Source organism: Telmatherina bonti, assembly GCF_933228915.1.
Source record: "Telmatherina bonti genome assembly, chromosome: 4".
NCBI classification, from domain to species: domain Eukaryota; kingdom Metazoa; phylum Chordata; class Actinopteri; order Atheriniformes; family Telmatherinidae; genus Telmatherina; species Telmatherina bonti.
This window is the reverse complement of record NC_136622.1, coordinates 12,984,665-13,000,681: the sequence shown is the minus strand read 5'-3', so window position 1 is coordinate 13,000,681 and position 16,017 is coordinate 12,984,665. Positions and strand designations below refer to the sequence as shown.

The window sequence follows — 16,017 nt, the reverse complement described above, 5'->3', positions numbered from 1 at the left end:
ATGAGGATTTGTCCTCACTTGTCCTCATCTCAGAGCTGTCAAGATAAAACTATTACGGTGGGAGTGTGAAAACAATAGCTCAGGGCCAGAAGTTATATTCGGGTGCGGGAATTCATCCTTCTTTGCGATCATTCTTTCTCCATCGACCTGAACTCTCTTACTAACCTTGAAATCTTTGTTCTGACGCTACAAAGGGCATCCCCAAACACGTAGAATAAAGGAAAGACGCTCGCTTCTTCTGTAGAGAAGCCATTTGTCACCATCAGAAGCTGCACTGGGTTGACAAGCGTCAACTTTTAAAACTTTAAGTCCTGAACCCCCCACATTATTCAGTCACCAGAGATAAATAAATAAAATGCTCATTTATATTAAGGAGATGGATCTGCTGAGAGGATTTTGTTGTTGATAAAGTTTAGCGTTGATCATTTTTTAGCTAAAAGTACTTCAACCTGCTTCTTTTCATTTGCGGTGGATTGAACAATAGAAATAGAAAAATAAATTTTTATTCTTTGCTATGTAAACCATGAATGAAATAAAGAAAGAAAGAAAATTAATCTTGATAATATTTAAATCAAGATTTTATAAATAAATAAACTTATACTAATGTTGTTAAATGCATGGTTGTTCGAGTGGCAGTCACATAATATGCTTCCTTGCCTATCCTCGCTACCTGACATTAGCTTCTTAATGTTAGCTTAGCATAGCAGCTAATGGTAACAAAAAGTGGTAAGCACAAAACACAAAGGGACACATTTGAACTTTTTGAAGTTTCTTTTTATGCAGTCGCAGTAAGACATTGATAATTTTAATGCTTTAGAAGACAAAACTTAACAATTAAGAGCAAAAAATTAGTTAGGTTTAGCTTGTGTGAGCGCTAGTCCTGTCAACCAACAAAACACCCTCTTTACACTTTGTGTATTTTGATATTGAACCATTAAACAGTAGATCAACTATCAACATTTCATATACGCACAAGTCAACATCCCCTTATAACATTTGCTGTTTGATCAAATATAGTAAATATAACATCTGATTTAAAGGTTGATGTTAAAGAAAATTCTGTCAACTATAAGTAATAAGATAGTGATTTACTTTTTGTTAAGCCACTGGTATAATCTTTATTTCAGAACCATTTTTAAACAAATGATGACACACCTGCTTTGCCAATACTCAACAAGGAGAGATGATGCCATAGAGAAATGAGTGCAAACATTGGTAACCATTAACCCATTATTCAATTTAGTCTGGATAATACAGATCTTCTTCTTTGTTTTCTTTTTCCTATTGCCATCTACATTTTGCTCAGTTTTACAGCTTTTAAAACAAAAGGAGTGTTTTACAACAATGCGTCAGTACACAAATTAGTTGGAAATGAAGAGGTTAAAAATGAGAATATCACAAGTCAAATTCCCTCATTTCTTGTTAGATTTCGCTATGACAGACTGGTACAGAGTCCAAATTTCTACACACACTTCCCCAATCTCCTTCCCCCCACCAGAGAAAAAGACCTTAAGATACTTTTTCATTTGAAGCATCATCTTACTCATTGCCTGGAGTTAGCAACTCATTTTTTTCCAGCTCAGGACCATTTTCTCAGACTTTAAAGTGCCAATTCTCATCCAAGCACCATCAAAAATTCCTCTGCAAATTTTTTAATAGTGATAAATATTAATTCTCAACCAAAGGCATAGGAGACATTACAATATTTCAATGTAGACCTCTGCTTTGTGTCTAGTAATCATGACAGCCTTGGTCCTAACCAGTACCTACACCCCTACAAGACATTCTGCAGAAGTGTGCCGATGTCATTAGCTTCACATTGGCTACTGCCTGCAGAATCCGCCTCGGGGAAGAATGAGGAGCTGCTGCTTTGGCGCACAGCTAGACCTACTTATGTCAGAAGCATTCTCAGGGGTAACACGGCACAGTGGGGCTGAAGGAAAAATGGGAAGAGAAACCTCTCAAACTACTTGAACAAGTCACTTAATGTCATTTCAGACTGCCAGCAAATGAAGCGATTCTGCTCATTTCCATTGAAATTCAACTTATTTTAATATTATAACTGAATAAGCTGTCTTTTTGACAGCCAGTGCGTGATTGACATTACCCAGCTTCATAATCATTATACGTAATGCTGGTTTAAAATCTCTTCATTGACCCCCCCCCCCCCCCCCCCCCCCGAGTCCGACATCTAGATTGTTCCTTTTTTTTTTTTTTTTTTTTTTTTTTTTTAAAGGAAAAATAAGATTTAATAAGTGGCAAAATTATCTGAAATGACAGGAGCTAGACTTTCTCCTTATGAAAGGAGGAGTATGGAGATGAGAGGAGAAACAGATGATTTTACAGTATGAGTTAAGGAGGAAGATGTAGAGCAGAAGGAAGGATGAAATAGATGAACGAAGTCGGTGTTTCTTCCAAGGACATGTTGCAGCCCGTGGTTATGATGGGAGCAGGCAGGAGAGAGAAGCTGTGTGTGTGTGTGTGTGCTCTTAAAGGTGGCTTGCAAAAGATCACGGTTGTAAAAGATTAAACAGTTCTTGCACCCACAAAACACATGTGATGTTGCCAGACCAGACCAGCAGAGCACAGAAAATAAGTACTGCTCCCTGTCTTTCTTTGTGACCAGAGGGATGTGGCTTTGGTGAAGGGAGCAGTGTGTGTATGTGGTGTGTGTGTGTGCGAATGTCTGTTCCTGACTTGAATTTTAGAATTGAAAGACACGTCCTCTGCTTGTGTCTTCGGGTTATAAAATGTCATTTTATAGCACACACACACACCCCCCCCCCCATCTGGGATGTAAGGCAGAGTGATGTGGTGACATTTTGATGCTCCCAGAGGTCTGCAGTTTCAATAAGAAATCCTAACATTGCTAATAGGGCTAATAAAGCATGTCAAGGATGTGGAAAAAACATAATAAAATCGGTGCATTTCTCCCTATTGCGAGGTTGTACCTTTGGGATTTCTTTTTTTTTTTTAGAAAAGCATCTAATTGCTCTTGGTCTGTAAGACTCCCCCTGTCAATTTTTGCCTGTCTAAGACAGCTGGAAGTGAAAATGCTCAAAAAAAGAAACCAAGTGCATCTTTTTATGTGTCTGCTGCTTCAAATCACAGCGAATTTTACAAGTTGCTGTGTTCAATATTGTAATTACCTCCACTAGGTTAACGTCTGTGGAGAAAACATGTGAAACAAAGAGAAAAGATGTGCAGCATCATCAGGGTGAGGTCTTCAAACAAAGACTTCCCTTCAACAAAAGAAAAATGACTTTCTGCCTACATGTACCATAATTTAAAGATCCACCTCTGATGTACAACATGAGTTTGTTGTAGCTTCATGTTCATTGTTGGAAAAGCAGCCAAACACAACCACCACAGCCTAGCACCACTTCCTCCTGGTGGTCACACACTGCACACACTGCTATGGGACAGCAATCCATTCTTTTACCAGCATTTGTCACAAGTCAGTCTTTGTATTTGTGTTGGTCAGTCTGGCAGGAACAACATGCCCAAGCTGATCCCACAAGAGGTCAGGACTGCAGACAGACCATTTTTACTTCTCAACTGCCTAATTCTGCAGTTAAACGCCTCACTGCTGGAGTAAGTGTTGTCATCTTGGAGGATAGGGGTTGGTCCACCTATGGCCTTATATAGTTTTTCCACATGGTATCAAGAACTCTGTTGGTAAAATAAATAAATAGTTAAATCTACAGTATGTCTGGTTTCTTCAGATCTCAAACATCCAATCCAATAAAAGACACCAAACAAGAAGTGGTGGCAGAATGAACAGTCTGGCATTAGTAGAGTAGACTAAGTTTTTCATTGGTGCAACACAGATACTCAGCTATGCTAAATATTCCACAAATGCATTTTTGTTATAAATGTGGCATAATTTAAGGGAAATAAACATGCTTTCCAAGAAGACTAATTGCCAAGAATCAATGTAACAAGGGAAATAATCAACCAAACAGACATTTCCTTACCTTTTGTGTCATGTTTACATCAGTTGGTCCAATATAGAGTTAGCAAGTGTGCCAAGATGACCACAAATTGCCAAATAGAACGTCTATATTAGACTTCTTCCACTGCTGCTCTGTCCTAAGATCTTTATTTGCTCCATTTTAATTATTATATCTGAATTTTCAGCCACATTGCAAATATCTAAGTTATACTGCAAAAAAGCTGATTTGCTTAAATCCTGAGTGGCCGTTGGATAAGCAGTAAAATACTGTCTGCAATAAATTGAAAAAGAATTAGGTTTTGTAGGCTGATTCATAATTAAATAAAGTGTGTATTTGGCAGGGATTGGCCTTTTACCTGGCTCATACATTGAAACAGGTGTGTGAATAAATAAGAATGAAAACAATTCACACAATTATTACCTTTTAAAATGATGGATTGGAGTGGACGTTTTAAAATGTGATACTTTAGTAATATTTTGTAGTGACTGTTGCAGGTGTAACAGTCACTCTTTCCTTAAACTGGAAAAGGTACTTTAGACTACCTGATGGCCAGTTGCTGTCAGTTAAATCTCAACACAGTGGGATCTCTCCACAGATTTTCAGGATTAAGCTCCGATGATCACAAACATATTTTTTTAACAAAGGAAAAAGTGCCTAAAAAGTTTAAACTTTCTTTTCAAATAAAATTTAGTGCATACTTTGCATTCACCTGGCCACACCTTGGCACTGTTGTTCTCTTATTAACAGAGCCAGCTATTGTTAGCTGTTAGCGAAACGGCTTCATAGTGACCTGCTGTCACCGACCAGCTGTCTGCCTGTCACTCTTTCAGTGTGTATTTGTTTGTGTGTGCGCATATGTGTGTGTCACTTGGGGCCAGACTCCCGTTGTGAAAGCAGCGGTGCGACAAAAGAACGATGATTAATTTCACTCCCAGTAACCTGTCTCGCCGATGTGGCTCTGCCACGCCGTGTGTGTGTGTGTTTGAGAGATGTAGACTGTGTAGTCAGCAGGTGTGCTGTGATACTTTGGATGCCCTCCAGTCAGGGTCAGACAGACACATACACACGAGCTGAGATGACTGCTGTATAAATCCCACCTTACCATTTCACATCTCGCTCCTTCTCATGGTCACATGCTCGTTTTTCTGAGCATGTGACTGACCGCATTCATAATCATAACTCACAGGCTTTCGTTATTGTCTCTTGCATTAAACTGAAGCTCATTTTTTGAAACAGAGTCCTGCTGTCAGAGTTATTAGAGCTGTGTGTGTGTGCGTGTGTGCATAGACCATCCTCTGAACAGATGAGACCAAAATCAATTTCATTAGGGACCATGAATACAATGAGGAGCTGTTAACTCACATTCACACACACACACAGCTAACTACACACTTCACTGTAGATTTCATTAAGGAAAGGGCTTTTTCCCCTCCCTCTCTCACCACCACCCTGGAAAAATATTACTTGCACAAGTAGGACACACGTTTAGGACTTGTCCCAACTGGACTTTTGTCACATATGTCTCAGTGAGGAATACCAAAATGGTTAACAAGCTTCCATTCTCCCTTTCTTTACACATCTTCCCTTCCTTCTCTTAGTCTTCCTCTCTGTCCAGCCATATAATTACCTACATGTTTAATAGCTGAGGTTGGACAGGACACTGCTGTGTCCACACACTGTCCAGCTGAGGCTGACGAGTTAGGGAAAACTTGCTGGAGAGAGCGGATGAGACAGAAAGTGGGAAAGAAAGGGAAGTCAAATAAAAGACAGCAGGAATAAAACAATCACAATTGGATAATGAAAACAAAAAGACAGCGATTCAATACAAATACAAACCAAAAGCAAAGGGAGTGCAAAATTATTTCAATTAAGCACGTGTTTTACAAACAAAAGAGTTAAGAAGGTGTTTAAAAAAATGAGGTCGAGTTGAAGCGATGACGGGAGGCAAATGAGAAGTTTATCTCCGAAATGGAAGGGCAACAATTTCTGGTGCAAACAGCAACTATAACCAGTCATGAGTAAATCCGACTTTATTATTCATTACTGTGCTGCAGAGAAAGTTAGAAAATAAAACAAAAAAAAAAAAAAAAAGAAAAGTTCATCTGCTGGTTAACGTAGAGCCTTGAATGACACACATACAGCAGAGTGGATCCAGTCCATTTGTTGCTTCATTCTTATTGACATTAAAACAACTTTTTTGTGTTTGTATTTATCAATTGAATGAAGTGGATAGTTAAGCCAGCGTATAAGATACTGGATCGCAACATAACACTCTGTATGTGTGTGTGTGTGTGTGTGTGTGTGTGTGTGTAAGCTATGTAGACCCATTGGAAGAAGGTTTGGTGAAAAGTAAAACTGGACTGTTTGATGGTGCGTGACTGTTCTCTCAGTCTACCTGACCCAAAGGTGTGACCGCCGCTTGAACCCAGCATGGTGTTAATCACTGCGGCACTCCAGCCAAACCTCATTACTCCCCTTTGTTCCCTTGTATTACCTCGTCCTCATCTGCCCACTCTCAACACACTTGCATGCACACACACACCACATGTCTGTCTCTATCCTGATACACCTCTTCCCTTCATCCCCTGTCATCCGTCTCCATAGCCATTCCAAATCCACTCCAGTCCACTGGTCTCCTTTTTCTTCTGCAACACAGTATTAAACTTCTAGGTTGTTCTTTTGGTTTAACTCATTGTTCCTCACTGCGCGGCTCACAAGCGGCGTGCGGATCACTGACTTAACTTACGGCTCGTGAAGCAGCCACTGGCTTTCTGAAAATACCATCTAAACAAGTCATAATGATCCTCAGTGGTGCAGTTCTCTCCACAAACAAGAGCTGCAGGCCGCTTGCAGAAACTTTGCTGTCCTAACGGCCCTAACTGACCCTGTCAGAGTTGCCAGTTTTGGCTGATTTCAGCTGCACCGAACTCCACCAAAGAGCTGCTCCGTCGGTAGCTCCTTGTATATTGAAAAAGAAACACCCACATTCTAGAGGCATTATTGTATTTTCACCATATACTGTTACATTAAAATGCCATTACTCCGTGCAATATTTAGGATAACCATTCCAATGCTCTTGTTTAATTAACAGTGAGGATCACTGGTTTAACTGCTGCTGAAAAGGGGCTGGGGGATTTTTTACACTTTCACACATTTCTGTTTTCATGTGGAGTGGGGGTCTGGAAACAACTGCTAATTAATACCAGAGTTGTCAGAGTTGATAAATAATACGTGCACGTTGTGTAAAAAAGAAAAACTTTCAATTTGATTTCCACTATTTTATATATTTTAACATTAATTTTATTTATTTTAACATCAATATGTGTCATGTTTATGGGTATGCTGATTACATCTGTAACTATGATGCTGCATATTTACTTGTTTTGTTGAAAGCTGTTTCATTATATTAAAAGCATTTTCTTGTCTTATGCAACAGACATTTTTATTTATTTATTTATTTATTTATTCTTTTTTGTGCATTGACTGTTTTAAATGTAATCAAGAGTTTGAGCTATTGTTTGGAGGTGTGTGCTAACACACACACAAGCTATTTACAGTTGCTCCTTGTCCAGTCAGCCATGCTGAAACTGAAAGACAAAATTACTTGCAGACTAATATTTATTCTTCTAGAAAAACACATATAGTCATTCTTTCATTCATTTTCCAAAATGTTTAATGCAGTTAAGGTCTGCAGGGAAGCTGGGGCCTATCCCAGCAATCATTGGGCAAGAGACATTGTACACCCTGGACAGCTTGTCATATTTCATACATAAAACATGTGTGACTCATATTTTGCACATGAGAAAAATGCTTTTGGAACATTTTTGTGGTCATCACTTGTAAAACCCATGTTGTAGTTTTATGTTGTAAAACATGACTGTAAAGACAACCACATGGGTTTTGCATGTGATTGTCTGGGTTTTAGGTAGAAATTTGCATGTTTGGGATTTTTCTGGGCTTCATATGTGATAACATGGATTTTACATGTCACAACCACGCAAATATTCAAAAGCCACATGTTTCTCATGTGCAAAATGTCTTAACATGCAACTTATTAATCATGTATTTTCCATTGGAAAAATATTTTTTTCCAGGTTGTTTCTTTGCTCTTCTTCTTTCAAAAGCTCTTCTTTGGGTTCACTTCTTCTTGTCTCCTCTTTACAGTAAATTTCATGGGCAGAATAAATTAATTGGGTTAAAATAAAGCATACTCACCTTTTGTAATCTTTCCTCTCATCATCGTCCACGTTTACACCTGGAAAAAAAGGACTTTCTTTGCATTCATTTTGGGTAGTTGGCTGCTACAGCAGAGCTCACACATTAAGGTTGTCCTCACATGGATAATGACTGTTGAAAAGCCTCACAATAACAACAGAGAAGGTCCCTTTAGACCTCCATGAATCACACCGGCTTTTTCTCAAAGGTGCCTGTGCTTTTATCTTTTCGAGTGTCTACTTAAGCACAATATTTTATTTTGTTTATGCCAACGTGATCACTTTGAGATCTCGGCCATTTTTCTGTTGGCTTTGTAATCAGCATGATCTCATGATGAAAGTCAGAAGGCAGCATGTCGGCCAAAAACTAATCAGGAATTCACCTTTACCTTTTATCCCGATTACTGCTTTTTTTTTTTAACACCTCATCGAGTTGTCTAACTTGTAGTTGCAAATGGAACCTGTTCTTTATCTCACAAGGTGGATGAGACAATAGTTATGTGATTCATTCCAACCTTTCACTGTATCGTAAATGTATATTTTTTGTGGAAAAAAACTACATGCATACCTGGAGTACATACTGTATAGATAACTGAGCTGCCAAAAACTCAGATCTGCACAATCTTTCCTGATATTCCAGAAATGCAATGGATTTTTTTTTTTCCTTTTTTTGTGTTTATAAAGCTAATTGATTGGTGGATAATTACAATGCAAATAACAGCAATTATGTTCAGTGCACTCACTGGAGTGGCACCGCTGAGCAAGGTAGAAACAGGTATGGTTGTCTTGTTTCAAAGAGGTAAACTAATCAGGAAAAAAAATGTTTTAATGACTCATACACTCCTCACAACTTCAAAGCAGCAAGCTTTATGGGTCCTTTTTTATTTCGGGCTAATAATCATTGTGGGAGCAGTTACAAAAGCATATTTAATAAGTGCTTTTAAACCAGATAGCCACATTTTTTTTTTTTTTTCTTTTTTTGTAGCAGAGTGGCTTTCATCGTTTAGACTGGTTATTATGTTCCAGAGAGTGAAAAACTGGACAAAATGGAAACATATTAAAGCTCCAGATGCCAGTGTCGCTTGTCTTTTTTTTTTTTTTTTTTTTCACTTTTATTACTTTGACTTTAGCAAGAGAAAGTGGAATTTATTAAGTTTCACGTATTTGAGGTCTCACAAGGATGATATTAATGTGAAACTCCTGCATTATGTGCAATACACACCTAATCAGACTGAAACAAACTGTTACAACAAAGTTCGATGATTGGTTCTGTTGCAAATTGCAAGATTTCACTGTGGATTTCCAAGTAGAGGAAAAAAAAAAAAAAAGAAGAAAACATTTCTTTAAGTTCGTCAACTTCTTCTTCTGCTGCTTCTTCCATACGGATTCAATGTTTGGCCACTCTTAACTTCCAGAGAGCAGAGGTCGCAGAAGGAGAGCAGAGACCTGCAGGCGAGTAGACAAGATGAAAATTCACAGTCACCTGCCTCAGTCTGTGGTCCCCCCTGTGCCAGCTGACCTGAATCCCCCTCCAACTGCCCTCTGCCCCGAGCTGTAGGGCAGAACGATCCCCCCACTCCCCTTCACTTCACCACAGTCCGTCACTCATTATAAATGATATGGCAACCCAGGGCATGTAACAGTCTGAGAATGGCCAAATAAAAATGTTGCCTCTGTGTGTGTGTGTGTGTGTGTGTGTGTGTGTGTGTGTGTGTGTGTGTGTGTGTGTGTGATGTGCTCGCGTGTGTTATTTTTGACAGCAAGACAGAGAAATCATCAGTCATAAAAACAAAGGGATGAAAGGTCACACACGCTTTACGTCAATAAAAGTTTCAGCGTTTGTCTTGATGTGAAAGCAACATCGGCAACTGCTAAAGCAAATGACCTTCTTGGGGAGTGACAACAGGGATGTGCGTCCGTCACACACATCAACAAGAAACACACACAAAAGATTATGTCATTTTTATCCTTGTTGAAAGACTCACAAACATGGAAAGTTTAGCAAGTTTACAAAACTTTGCATATGATTTAGTCACACAATAAGCTTTTTTTCCCCCCTGCATTCATCTTAACTTACACAGTTTTAGTTTAGTTTTAGTCCCAACTGAGGAACTCCTCAAACTTTCAGAGCACTTGACTTTTAACCCTTGCTGTTTCCTCCTCTTAAGTAACAAAAAGGCGCCCGCCTGCTAATGAACCTTCTGTTTGGAGAAAGATGAAGGAGGTTCTGGAAGTGATTTGGCACAAAGGCCTCTGAGACCAAAAGGCGAAAAAAAAAGATTGATGACAGAGAGGGAGCAGAAGAATACAGAATTTTTTGCCGAATAAACTGCTGTCAGGTGATGGATGAGCAGATGGAGGTCGGGAAATTAGAAAGAGAAAGATCCAGACCAAGAAGACCAGAGGAACTGGGGAAAGATTTCCTCTGCTGCAGGAGTGACCCGCGTAACTTTGTCATTTTGCCAGTAGACTCAACACTTGAAGAATAATCATAAGTTTGTGTGTTGTTGCTGCACTCTGAGCATTTAATTAAGTTGAAACATAAGTAACTTCAGACTGTGGATTTCTTTTTTTTTGCAGTAGAAATGTGAAGCATGCTGGTTGCATTTGATGTAAAGGGATAATTATGTGCCTTTTTGAGCTTCATATAATCAATATTACTATTTATTATCTGTTCTATCTTTTATACTATTATTACAGTTATCCATAAATTCAGACTTATTACCGCTCTGTTTTCTTTATTGTGATGCACTTTACTTTTATGCACATGCACGTTGTACAGCCATTTGTTTGGAATGGATTCAACATTCAGCGACATGCCAGAGTCTACGACTACATTTAATTCTTTCTCTTTTAAAAAAGCTGGGCAGTTTTTTTTCACTCAGTGGCCACTGTTTGCAATAAGATGAAGCAAAAACAATTGCAGAAAACATCTGGGTTCAGTGTTCTAGATAAATTCGGATTAATTTACTGAATTACATCTAAAGTCAAGAAAAAAAAGTAAATTGATTGTGTTATGCTTTGTGTGGATTAGGCACTATGTGTAGACATGAGCAAAATGTAAAGAAAAGAAAAAAAAACAACTCAGTTTGTTGTATTCATGCTGTCCTGCAGCATAACGAACAATTTTAGCTTCTGCAGCCAAATTGTAATCATGTTTCTTTTTCTGTTTTCTCTTCCAGATCTTAGTGAACACCATTTCCCAGCCTGCTATTTTGTATGAGAACGTGGAGGTGAGCGACGGGACCCCCATCCTGAGAGATCTGCTCTTCAGTCCCAATCATCAGTTTCTATATGCTCTCACTGATACTCAGGTATGTGAAGGACATACATGAGTTCTCCAAAAACATAATGATCTACAGTGTAGTTTGGGAATCATGACAGAATATCAATGATCATTTATCCGTCTGGCAGTTTTAGGGATGAATACTGTGATACATGACAACTTATGATATGCAAAGGCATGAATGTTTATATTAATTCATGTGTGTGGTTGCAAAAGTACTCCATATTATTGATATATTCGTACAATATCACTCACATTTGATATAAATACAGTCCTTATAAGTGCTTATTAAAGCACCCACAGATTAAAAATGAGGAAACAAAGGTAGTGCAGCAACACCTTAAGGACTTGATGAGGAGATATGTGTTAAAAACACACCGGGGGAGAAAGCAATCAAGCTAATTACATACATACATAGGTTAGCATATATGCTGCAACCTAAAGAAGATTTCAGTAAAACAGTTATTTTCCCTGTTTGTGTGGATCTCAGCAGCATAATACATTCATTAAGCATCACATTATCATTAATAATCATGGCTGAATGTCTAACCTTTACCCTAACTTTAGTCTTACTTTGAGCCGGGCGCTGTAAGTCTTTGCCATCAAAAGTCATTTGTGGGGATGCTGTGGGATCTACCATGTTGATTCCATCAAGAATAGTTTTGCTTTTGCTGTCCAGATGCAATAATTTAAGAAATTCACAGTCTTAATGAGTGAGACTCACTTTAAGGAGCAAACAACCTTTCCAGACTATATACTGTCAAAGTTTAGGAGCCACCACTTAGCATGGTTTTGCTATGACTTCAAAGCTTTACATATAATGTATGAACACTCACTGCTGGGGAGAAACATTTTGATTTAAACTGTAAAGTCTCTGTGTACTCCTAAAGCAACTTTGTTTTTTTTCCCCCCACTATGGTGGATCTTCTTCGTCTACCTGCTACAAAAAAATGCTGAGTCATCGTGTTGTTGCTAGCTATTGCTAACAGTGCTTGCATGTATTGGCAAAGAGGATTTGGCATTATGATGTTTTTTCTTCCTTTTCCTCATTTCCTCTGATTGTGTCCTCTTGTGTCTTGTTGCTGAATCAGCTTTGGTACAAATTCATTCACTTTCTATACAAGTACAGTAAATCATACTTTGTTATATTAAAATTCAGGGTTGCGGGGGACTGGAGCATGTCAAAGCAGACAATGCTAATCATGATTAGCAGGGTGCACCATGGACAGGTCGCCAGTCCATCACAGTGGTGCACATTCCGAATATGTTGATGTCCAGTTACATGCGTGTGACACGGTGCTGTAAAGCAAAACCCTTTTATCATATGATGCTCTAGACTGGAACACAGACTTGTAGTATACCTTGTATATATGTATATAGTATACCTTGAAGTATACCTCTTCAGCTGCTTGGAACGCTGCTGCGGCTTCTTCCAAAGTTCTTTTTCTTGTTTTATTTTTTCTTTCATGCTTGTGATACCAAATAACTGTCAGTTAGTTTGGTGCTAAACCAGTATAAATAAACAATCTTTAACTTTTTTTTTTTTTAATCTTCTGAATTTTTAGTTTTAGCTAACAGAGAATAGGTGACAATTGCCCTTTCACTCTTGTTGTGGTCAACCCAGTTAGAGGCATTTAGGATGTTTTGGGAAGATTTTATTGTCACACAGTTTATTCAATGCATCAGTCAGCAGCAAATATAAAGTAGAACCTTTATGCAAGCATGAACAAATCGGAAAATGTAAAGGCTTCTTCATAAAAGTAGAATCTGTGACAGAATGACCGACGGTGTCATTTCACATCACTTCATATCACTTCATGTCACACTCACAGGCAGCACTAAATGTCAGAGAGGGCCAGCGCTGGCCTCTGGGCTACACTTTAATATCCCATGTAGTAACGCAGACACACTCATACACTTTCTTTCTTTTCTCTTTACCAAACACACACACGCAAACACAGTCTCACGTAATTAATGTCATATAGGCTGAAGCTTGACGTCGTTCTTCCACTGGGAATAAAATTGGCATTCTCAGTTATGTATTTATTATGGAACACTCTTCATAAAGTGAATTATGGCATTGACCCCAGCGTTTCATCCTATAAATAATGAATAAATAGTGAAAAAAAACTTGGCAAGGAAACAACTAAGAAAAAATATTTCTTGCTCTATTTTATTTTTTACTCTATTAATAAGCATAGGTGAATTTCATGAAATTTCAGACTCAGCAGCCAAGCAGTTAATTGGCACAGGTTAGTAGAGTGTGTATAAAATCTTACAGCATCCATTGCTTGTGTTGGAATACCTTCTTCTTTTTTTTTTTTTTTTTTTACTTTGAGCCTACAGTCTCGATCTTCTGTTGTCTTTCACCTTTACTGCTCTCTTATCTCATAACAGTTAATGACCTCAGCGCGATAACCTTCAATGAGACTTTGTCAGTATGTAGACAGTTCAGTGTAATTTACCAACGATTAAGCTTAATTGACTTCCATGTGTCTGGATGAGCACCGAGAGGAAGTGGAGTGTAATTGATACAAATGGATGGCATCACTGTTGATGTGACAGAGGAAGGAGGAAAGGGGAAATGAGCCCCTATACACACACACAGGCAGTTGCCATGGACACTTTAATAATCCTTAAATAAGGAAAACTATTTAAACACTTAGGTAGTACATCCACACAATGGTCCACACGCTGATTTTGGAGACACATGCTGTCACAGTTGTATAAAAATGAAAGCACTAAATGAAGGCCCGCAGGCAAATTAACGACTATTGACTGAATAAAAAAGCATTAATGCTTTTCAGGCAAAGTCCTGATGCAGATATTAAAAAGCAGACCATTGCATGGTAGAAATTAGCTTAACACTGAGTAGAGAAGTTATTATTCTGTTGCAAGTAATAAAAAAAAAAAAAAGTAGTAATAATAATAATAATAGGAATAATAATAATAATAGGAATAGGAATAATAATAATAACATGGTTGTATATAAACTGAGGCAGATGATAACCAACACAAAACAAATAAGTCCAATCAATTCTTGAGTCCAACAAGAAACAAGAACCTAAGACAGCTGAAACAAACAGGTTTAACAGGTTAAAACAGGAAGTAAAGATGAGCAAGACGGCCCATAGACAGATTTCAAGATGAAACAAAAATATGGTGAGCAGGATTAAATACACGCAAATCCTGGAAATAAAATCCAAAATGACATAATCATAACCACATTTTGTGTGTATTTAACCAAGCCTGCACTCCTACACTCTAAATGATTTACAGTTCTGGGTCAGTTTGGATAGACAAAAGATAAATATGGGAGAATACTTGTTAACTCTTATCAGGCAATTAAAAACCAATAACCTCATCCAGGCGTTTGATACTGTAAGATTGAAGCAATGATATCAGTTAGAATAAGAATCTGGTGTTTTAGCCAGCAGTGCTCTGCAGCTGCTCAGCAGGATAAAGGAAGTCCCTGCTGGGAGCATCCCTTTTATTTCCTGTCATCTGCATTAAATATGACTGCTATTGCCACCAGAAAGTCTCTTTTAATTATTAAAAGCGGTGTTTTATTTTTGATGAGCACTGATATGTCCCCTACATGCCTGTCCATGTTAGTTCATTGACAGAGGGGAGGTCTGCCACCATGAGAGAAGACTATTAGAGCCCACAGCGCTTCCTTTTCAACACACTCAATCATCACGCCGTTACGTTTTACAAATGTAGTCAGCAAATGCAGACATGTGACAAAGACTGATCTTAAAACTGCATTTTTTTTCTGTGTCTTGAAGGGGAGTGACTCTTGCAGATGTCCAATAAAAAAAAAATAAATAAAAAAAAAACCCTTAGTGCTCAGATATTGTCACATAAACATTTTAAAAGTTAAACCGTTTATGATCTCAGGAGTTCATTCAGCATGTTTTTTGATGCAGCATAATACTTATTTTGTCCAATAAGATCAAAGTTAGAGTAGCACTGCTGATGAATTAACTTCTGATTTAAGGCCAAGTATGACTTTCTGTGGTTTCCTTGTAGATTTTTCATCTTTTTATTTCTGGTTTTTAAAGAACAAAATGGAAAAAAAAAAAAAAACAAAACTTACAACCTGAAACTTAAGGGTCCAAAGTGACGGCCCACACCCAGCAGTGGGTGGCATCGCTAGTAGCTCCACTTCCGTTTTCTGTTTCAGTCTTACAAAAGGCTGTGAAGCTTTTTATTCTATTTTCTCAGTTTTTTGCCTAATCATTAAGTAGTTGTGGAGAATGGTGCCGAATGGTGCACAGCTTGGTGCTTTTGTGCTTATTTGTGCTTGATGTCGTTTCTGCCAGACTGAGGCTGTAGTGGAAATTTTTTATTTGAAACCGAATATTTTCTCTGTCTGTAAAAGTCGGCATCACACTAATTGACAGACACGACGAGATGAGACTAATGGCCTTTCACTTGCAGAGCTTCAGCATTGGCCAGATTCACAGTCCAGTCAGCGAATGAAGCAGAGAAGATGGCGAGCATGAGTGTGTTAGAGTTGGGAAGGTGGGAAAATATAATTGGTTTGCAGGATATGCTC

The 16,017-nt window shown here is 38.2% G+C and overlaps 1 protein-coding gene across 1 annotated transcript in view; it reads left to right on the top strand.

Annotated features, from left to right (window-relative positions):
- The window catches only part of LOC306755432 (plexin-A1-like), a gene marked incomplete at both ends in the record, with an annotated part of 239,478 nt that overhangs the window by 80,255 nt on the left and 143,206 nt on the right, over nt 1–16,017 (top strand). Inside the window, one exon of the mRNA XM_079239811.1 lies at nt 11,353–11,484. Within this exon, the coding sequence (XP_079095937.1) occupies nt 11,353–11,484 (132 nt within the window). The remainder of the gene's footprint in view (nt 1–11,352; nt 11,485–16,017) is intronic.